The 8,140-nt window shown below is 42.9% G+C and overlaps 1 protein-coding gene across 2 annotated transcripts; it reads right to left on the bottom strand.

Moving 5' to 3' along the window:
- Positions 1 to 549: 549 nt before the first annotated feature.
- LOC108933590 (homeobox protein Nkx-2.3-like) lies at positions 550 to 7,842 on the bottom strand. Of its 2 annotated transcripts, XM_029259129.1 has the most exons (4): positions 7,805 to 7,842; positions 2,778 to 2,960; positions 2,318 to 2,675; positions 550 to 1,222 (listed from the first exon to the last, which is right to left on the bottom strand). In XM_029259129.1, the coding sequence occupies exons 2-4, from the start codon at positions 2,796 to 2,798 to the stop codon at positions 582 to 584; spliced, it is 1,020 nt and encodes a 339-aa protein (XP_029114962.1). In that variant the 5' UTR covers positions 2,799 to 2,960; positions 7,805 to 7,842; the 3' UTR covers positions 550 to 581. The 2 variants fall into 2 exon arrangements, with proteins under 2 accessions (XP_029114962.1, XP_029114963.1); XM_029259130.1 differs by lacking the exon at positions 7,805 to 7,842 and having other exon boundaries at positions 2,318 to 2,672; positions 2,778 to 2,997.
- Between the last annotated feature and the right edge of the window lie 298 nt (positions 7,843 to 8,140).

Below are 8,140 nucleotides of genomic sequence, written 5' to 3' on the forward strand. Positions count from 1 at the left end.
ATTTCCACAATCACGGGACTTGTCACGTGGTCTGCTATTTAGTCGTTAGAGAAAGTTAAGGACATTTTTTAGATTTAAAAAAAAAAAAACTTTAATGTGGTCTTTGAGGCTTGCAATACAACTCACCGCTCGCCTTCCAGCACTGAAGCAAATCCAGACATCAATATACAGTACTGGTATTTTGTGTCTTAATGACCTTTAATTCCAAATGCCACAAAGCCCTTGATGAGTTTACACGTCCAGAATCCTGGGATAACAACAGGGCGACACCATTTCTGTTTGAATTCCTGCGTGGATCCTAGATTAGTTTCTGTTACCATTATTAAACTACATCCCTGTGTGTTACTGACACAAAAGTAAACATTTGGATTTTAAAGTTTTCCCACAGTCTTGGGCCATGCCTTAGCATGGCTCCTAACAGGTTGTGATACAGAACACTGTTTCGGTAATACTGCAGTTATGCAACAAACTTGTGAATATGACTTTAAAAAAAAAAAAAAAAAAAAAGATCTTCAATATGATAGTTTAGCAACACCAGCCTAGAAGTAAAAGAGGAGAAAAAGTTGCGGTCTACTGCGAGACTACCACGCTCGGATGCCTTGTAGGGTCCCTTGACACGGTGGGACCCCCGTTCCTTGGTGTGTCTGCGGCTGGGGGGATCCGCTGATGTGGTTTGCAATGTTACCGAGGTTCACGTTCATGAAGGCGTTGCCAGCTGTCGTGGGCGGAAGAGCCGGAATGCCGGAGTAAGTGCAGCTGTAGCTGTTGTTATACGTGGGGTTGCTGTAGCTGTAGGCCGGGTATCCGTTATAGTTGTACGGGGTCGCCCCACAATACTGTGCGTTGTAATTCTGGGACCCCCCCAAACAGGGCTTGCCGTCACGGACCAGAACGGGCACGGCAACCCGCCTGGGTGGAGGGGGATGGTGATGTCCTGCCATCTCCAGGGTCTTGTCCTGGCGCTGCCGCTTGCATTTGTACCTTCTGTTTTGGAACCAGATCTTCACCTGCGTGGAGGTGAGCTTCAGGTTGCTGGCCAGGTGCTCCCGCTCCGGGGCCGACAGGTATCTCTGCTGCTTGAAGCGCCTCTCCAGCTCGAACACCTGGGCCTGTGAGAAGAGCACCCTGGGTTTCCTTCTGGTGCGCTGCTTCGGAGGCCTCTCGGGGTCCCCGGGCCGGACATCGCCGTGATCCCCGGTCTTGGCGGCGACCCCGCAGCCTTCTGTTGGTACGCAAGAGGGAAAACTTAGAACCACATGAGATCAGTCCCATGTGGCTGAACCCAGGCGATCCTGTCGTTTCCTGTTTTCAAAAACGCATCGGCCTCGTGCTCTTCTCATCATAAGGTACCGGCATTACTCTCTTCAGCACATTAAGTTTTGCTCAAGTTTAAACTGATTTTACAAAGTGAGTCAGCCGCTTAATGCGCTTTTTATCTTAAGTTAAATACTTCAAGAGTGATTTCATTCAATACGTTTATATCTGGTTGAGCGGCAGGGCCTTATACCTGTGTTGTCAAGGCCAAAAAAGTATGCCCAGGAAAGTTTACATTGTTCCCCGTTTTATAAACTAAGACACATTCCATTATGTCTGACGCGGAAAAACCTTATTTTCTAATGGCTAGTTAAGAGCATAATAGTGTATTCAAAGCGACAGCCTTGATTTCTTTAAATATATTTTTATCTTTACAGTGAATTCTGCCAAGTCAACAAACAACTATTTTTAACTTCCAGTTTTCTTCATGCATAAACAAGCAAGTTAATAATTCTGACATAAATGAAGAGAATAAGGTTCCGGAGCCATTACCTATTCATGAATCAGTGTCCTAACAAAGGACAACTGAAATTGCCTTTAACTCTGATTTTCGAACTAAAAACAAAGAGTGTTTTTATACACGAATCCCACTTTATTTGTGTAAAATACTTTCTTGGCAAGCACTAATCTTCATACTTTTTATTGAACATACACAGGCCTTCTTGCTATATATATATGTGGATGTTTACTTATGAAATATGCGCTTTTGCTGCCAAAATCACATTGGTACGATTCCAGTCAGAAGAGCAGGATTCGCGCAAAGTGAGTGTATGAAAATGAGCAGAAGACTGCCTGCCTTTTACTATGGTCATCATTACCTTTAATTTGTGCTCTACTCTACTTCGTCGTGTCCACAGACGCAGCTGTGATTTACTCGCTGGGGCGGACGCGCCTTGGTTACTGAAAAAGTACGAGCTCATCTAGAGAAAGAGGCTTTTGATCAATCAACGCTCAGGGTTCAGTAAGTGATCGGCGATCACTCAGCGATCGATGCCCCACTCACTGGTGTCCTGCTCCTCCAGCTCTCCCTCCAGTTTGGCCTCGGCCAGGTGTCCCAAGCAGGCCGACTGGGCGAACAGCTCCGCGGAGAGGCCCGCCTCGGCGTGCGCGTCCCGCACCGACAGCGCGCTCAGGTACGACATGTTCTCCTCCCCGTCCGAGAAGCCGGGGCTCTCCGCCGCGGCCAGCATGCACGACGGCGGCGGCGCGTGGAAGCGCGGCTCCGGCGGCTGCGAGTGCGCGTGCGGGTGCGGGTGCGCGTGCTGCTGCTGCTGCTGCTGCTGCTGCTCCAGCTTGAGGATGTCTTTGACGGAGAACGGCGTGGAAGTGACCGGACTCGGAAGCATCGCGGTTAGGTCCTGCTGGGTTGCATTAAAAAAAATGATATCATACACCCCTTTTCAGCGATGGAGGAAAAATAATAAATAAATAAATAAATAAATTAGATCGCTGACGACTTTTACGTAAAATAGCATGGAGGGCATCCGACGGGTTTGCAGGAAAAGTCACTGCAGACGCGCGTGTTTTGCGCGCCGTGGAACATGCGTGCTTCCTTCTGCCGAGAGCCGCACACTTGTTTTGTTCCTGGAGCGTCCGGAGGGGCAAAGCTGCTGCCGAGGCGGGGGTGCCGCGCTCCCGGGGTGGGGCTACGGGGCAGAGTGACAGCGGTTCGGACCAGTTCGCTCAGAATCGGGACAGGCAGGGTGAGCGCTCTGTGGGTGTGCGTGTGTTTGTGCGCGTGTGTGCGTGTGTGTGTGTGTGTGTGTGTGTGTGTGTGCACGCGCGCGCGCGCTGGGCTGCTGGAAATAAGCCCTGCCCCTTTACAGCAGTTTTCCCAAAGAAAATGGAACTAGTGAGTAGTGTCAACGCAATCAAGGAGCACGACGAATAATAGCGCACTATGTAAATGAATTTTTTTTTTCCAGTAAATATTTCAGCGGACCGCAAAAACATCCCCAGAATTATTATCAAGCAAAATACATATACACAATTTAAAAACAGCAGAAACGTGTCGACTAAGGCTTTTGGACTTGAGAGCTGTATACACACTCTTTCCGTTTATGGTTTTTATGAATGATCTGCTGAGAATATTGTTAAGAGAAAAGGGGTAGATGCGGTGTGGCTAATAAAAGGAGTATGTCAGTTTTCGATATCAGTTCATTCTAAACTGATATTATTTTACATAATTAATATTAACTGTTATTTTTATACATAATTACAATTTAGATAGATAGATAGATAGACAGATAGATAGAAACCTTATCAATCGTGAAAGAAATAAGGCAATTTGTATAATGATAAAGCCTCTTAATTCGAGGATTTTGCTGTTCCCTCTGCAGCAGGTACAGTAGTGAATAAGGTGTGTTGAGTTATGGTTTATTCTTCAGCTTTTTTTTCTGTGTTTTGCATTTAAATGTTTAAAATTCATTTTTCGAGACAGGCCTATGTACCTATTACACATCTAATATGTATCCGTTACACAACTGACGCAATCAGATAAAACACAAATTGTGTGGAATTCATTAGTAACCACATATGCATTTCTGAATCTTTTTTTAGTACTTTGGTGGGTTTACCTTATTGTACTTGTTCAGTATTATATTACTGATACCACCCTTTAGAAGAGGACAAAATGAACGCATTCCAGTTTATAGAATATTTATTGTCACACGTTGCTTAAGAGAATTTTAATTTTACACGCAGCAAATCTTACTTTAACTTAGTGAATATCATAATGGACACTTTTGTACATGAGGCCACCTGAAAAAGTGTTACATTAACGCCTTGAAAAGTTTTGCGACCGTGCTGGGCTCCCAACATAGCTTGTGACAGAAAAAAAAAAAATAATAAAACATTATTTTTTCTCAAGCATAAGTTTAAAGATAGCTCCCAAACCTGCGTGATTCTAAGTCGAAGCCCTTGCCTTGGTTTTTGATTTCGTGAAAGTAACACGAACATTCAGACATTTGCACGGAAACAAAGACTCAGAGAGCGGGTCACAACTCCAGATAACCTCCATGAATTCTGTAGGAAGAAGAAGGCAGAGCTGAAAGTGGTTTGTGTGCGTTTGTGTGCCTCCATACACTCCTGTCTTACTTCAGCAGGAGGGACAGCTGGAAGCTTCTTCTTCAAGCTGGAGTGTCTGGGACACCACATGTTTCCAGCAAACATTCCTCTACGCAGCCTTAAATGTGACAAACTTAGTTTACAGGAAGAGCCATAAAACATCTTCCTTTAGGTTATGGGTTCGAAAAAGTAGCTCTTAACTTTTTAAACTGCAGGGCTGCTGACTGATCACTGAACACTGTCTGTAACCCAATGTGCAACACTCTGGGATGTCGGTTGGCTTCAACACTGAGATGAACATTCACTGACATGTTGACACTTCAGGCAAAACTTAATACTAGGATTGAATTAGTTCTGATTTCACCGTGTTTCTATTTATTTGTGGGACACCTTTCCACCATACGGGTTGGTTCTAATACATTCTTGTACCGAATTGCATTTGTTCGGGCAGATTTGAAAAAAAAAAAGAAACCACTGAAAGTGGGTTGTTCATATTTACACAACATGAAAAGTTACATTTAGCAGTTTTTGAACGAATGACGCATTTGACATTTTGCTGCGGTGAGCCATGTAACACCACAACGCAAAACGCTGATGTGGTCCCATATCCTACCCTCCATCCCGAACCTCAGCCAAATTACCCTAAAGCGCATCTAAAACAGGAAAGAGGATGATGTATGTATAAGGAAAAGACACTGTTTGGACACCGATAGCCTCGCTGGAGTCGCTGAACCTCTTTTAAAGTGCCCTTATCAGCAGTTTATTAATAAACCCTTTAGACCGATATGATATAAAAATAAGAAAAATTGTACACTGGATAAGACAGAACAAAAAATGTAAAAAAATATATAGAAAAAACTCAATTATAAATTTATTTAATATTCATCATATACATATAGACTAATTGTTTATATGTAATAAAATAATGCTATAATAAACAGACCCTATCATGTAAGGCAGCGGGAGTGTCGTAGGCTGCACACTAATTCAACACTCTTGGTGGTGTTGGAGGTTATTTTGCTTTTTGCTTAATCCGTTTCGAGGAAGTTTGAGCTTTGTGCGCCAAATTGTAGCCGCGGCTGTAAATATTTTTAATAAAACGCGGTTCGATTGGCAAGCCGTGATTGAGTCTTGCTGAAGTCGGAGGATCTCTTTTAAACCGCGCTTATCAGTAGTTTATTAATAAACCCTTTAAGGCGATAAGCAGGGCCCCAGTCGCAATTAAAATTCCTTAAGTGAAGCTGATTGACGTTTTTAGCAAATATAATCTGCTGGTATCAGTTTCTTTTCCGTCGCAGAGGGGTCCTTCTGCGTGTCCCTCGAGCTGCGCGCGCCTCTCTTGGTCACACACATGTTCCTCTCACATCCACACACCGTGTTTTCTCCTGCACACACAACCCACATATCTGCATCATGAAAGGTCATCTGACAAAACAAAGTACGCCCAGCTGCAAAAGCAGCCTTTTCCATCAACAACATCAGAGTTGCCGGACCCTGAACTTGCTCGCTTTGGTATGAAAATGATTATTACATTATTATACAACGTGGACATTTGGGGATAGAAATCGAGCTTTCGGATTAATCCATAATTGCTCATAATGGTTTGTATGGACTCTGCGGGCCTCGCAGCCAAATCTAAAAATAAGAAGTTGGTCATAGGGGTGCGAGGGGTTGCAGATAGAGAAACGGTGTGTGAGTGTGTAGTCACACACCCTGCACGTGGGCTGCAAATAGTCTAATAACTGACGACCCCCCTCGTGACACGTGGAAATATGCCATTATGGGGAATTTATAGCGAGCGACGAGCCTGGCTGGCACGAGTGTGTGTGTGTGTGTGTGTGTGTGTGTGTGTGTGTGTTTGGGGGAAAACGTACACACAGATATTAGCAGTTTCAAACTGATCATGAAAACCGAAAAAAAAGAATAAAATAACTACAAAATATACAAAAGAGGTGACGTAATTGTGGATATGGGGATAAAAATGAAATCACTGCCCTTATTTCGTACTTCTTTGTTTGCTATAATTTTATAGAGAATAATTCTGGTCCGTTAAAATACAGAAGAACCAGCGAACAAACGTGTACTGAAGACAAATACACGGATAGAGCTTTAATTTAGTGTAAGCTACTCAGTCAAAGGTTTATTATAAACATATTATAATGGTTTGTTTCTAATTTATTTTGCAACAGGAGGACGGCTAAACACATCTCATATACCAGGTTATGAATTATCTTGATACCTCCAGATACCTGATACCATCTATGAAATACATTCATTATATGTCCCCTCATGGCAAAGGGCAAATACACAATGAATTGCGACAAGTCTTTTCGGTTTATCCAGCTGTAAAACAGCGTTCTGATCTTGTAATAAATTTTCACTAATCTCACTAAATTTTAAAGATTTGATAAGTACTGTAGTTGTAACTGCAGTGAGAGACGACAGATTTAATGGGAATTAGTACCATTTCTATGGATACATTTCTCTTTTCTTAATAATTCAAAAATGTATCAGGAATGATTGGTAAACAATGTTGCATACGTGTATTATGAACCTTTACATTGCAGGAGTAATTTCGATTTAAAAATGGAAAAATCTCCTTTAGTCAGGCTCGAAATAGGATGGCTGGATAGATATTTTGCTTGTTTTGTGCTTTATTAATACCTGAGATAATTTAAGGTGAGGTCATTTAATGCTGCGCCGTTTTCTTGTACAAAGTAAAGAAGGGAATTTTTACTAACGATTATGTTATTTTTACTGACGATAAAGTTGGTAATTATTGCAAAAAAAACCCCTTCGACTTCTTTCTGCCCACTTCCGTTTCAGTTGTAGTGTTTTAAATTACTTAAAAGGAGCTAGGCAATTCCAGCGAAAATTAATCCGTGTAATGAATTATCACTGTATTTTCAGATTCCTAAAATGATCAGCCGTTAAAACCATATCACGTACATTTATTATTATTATTATTATTATTATTATTATTATTGTTGTTGTTGTTGTTGTTCCTGATACATCAATAATAATGATAACAACAATAACAATGTTGTTCGTTTAGTATTTTTTAATCTTTTAATTGTGTGCCTTGTTTCATGGGGTCATGAATGTTCAAGCACAAATCGAATAAATATCCTTGCAAGTCCATTAGAAGGGCCTAGCTACGTATGGTTATTATTATTATTATTATTATTATTATTATTATTATTATTATTATTATTATTATTATCGTCGTTGTTGTTGTTATTGTTGTAAAAATGAGTTTTCTCGGAATCTGTTTTCGTGCCATCATGCTGCAGTTATTAGCACTTCCTCGAATGTGTATACCCCCCCCCCACCGTGTGTGTCGCTTGGCTCGGACACAGACGAGGAAAGTGTTGCTAAGACCAAAAATGCTGCTGGATACAATCCAGACCTCGGATTTTCTCACCTTATTATCCAGCTTCTTTTTACAGCTTTTCCGCGCGCGGACTGATGGAAAGCAGAGCGCGGAGGCGCGAGACGCCCGCCGAATGTGACGCGGCGGGTCCGCGGAGCGCGGGGGGCTGCGGGGGGCTGCGGGGATGCGACTCCACGCGCGCGCACGGCACGGCGGCGCTTTTTGCCAGCGTGCCTCCTGTCTCCAGGGTCCGGCGACAAGATCACCTACCAGCTGGACAAGACAGAGGTCACCAGGTGTGGCCTGTGCGGGGGATCAAGTTTTGGAAACTGCGACACTGGAAACATCACCGGACTGGGCGGCATTGATTGCGGGGATTCAGCGTTT

This window comes from Scleropages formosus, chromosome 16, assembly GCF_900964775.1.
Source record: "Scleropages formosus chromosome 16, fSclFor1.1, whole genome shotgun sequence".
Lineage (NCBI taxonomy): Eukaryota > Metazoa > Chordata > Actinopteri > Osteoglossiformes > Osteoglossidae > Scleropages > Scleropages formosus.

Excerpts from the sequence above, each read along its gene's own strand:
- LOC108933590 (XM_029259129.1), bottom strand. The coding sequence starts at position 2,798 with ATGCCCTCCATGCTATTTTAC. Across the intron at positions 2,676-2,777 it reads TGCCCTCCATGCTATTTTAC|CAGGACCTAACCGCGATGCT; the intron begins GTAAAAGTCGTC and ends AATGCAACCCAG. Across the intron at positions 1,223-2,317 it reads GCTGGAGGAGCAGGACACCA|AAGGCTGCGGGGTCGCCGCC; the intron begins GTGAGTGGGGCA and ends GCGTACCAACAG.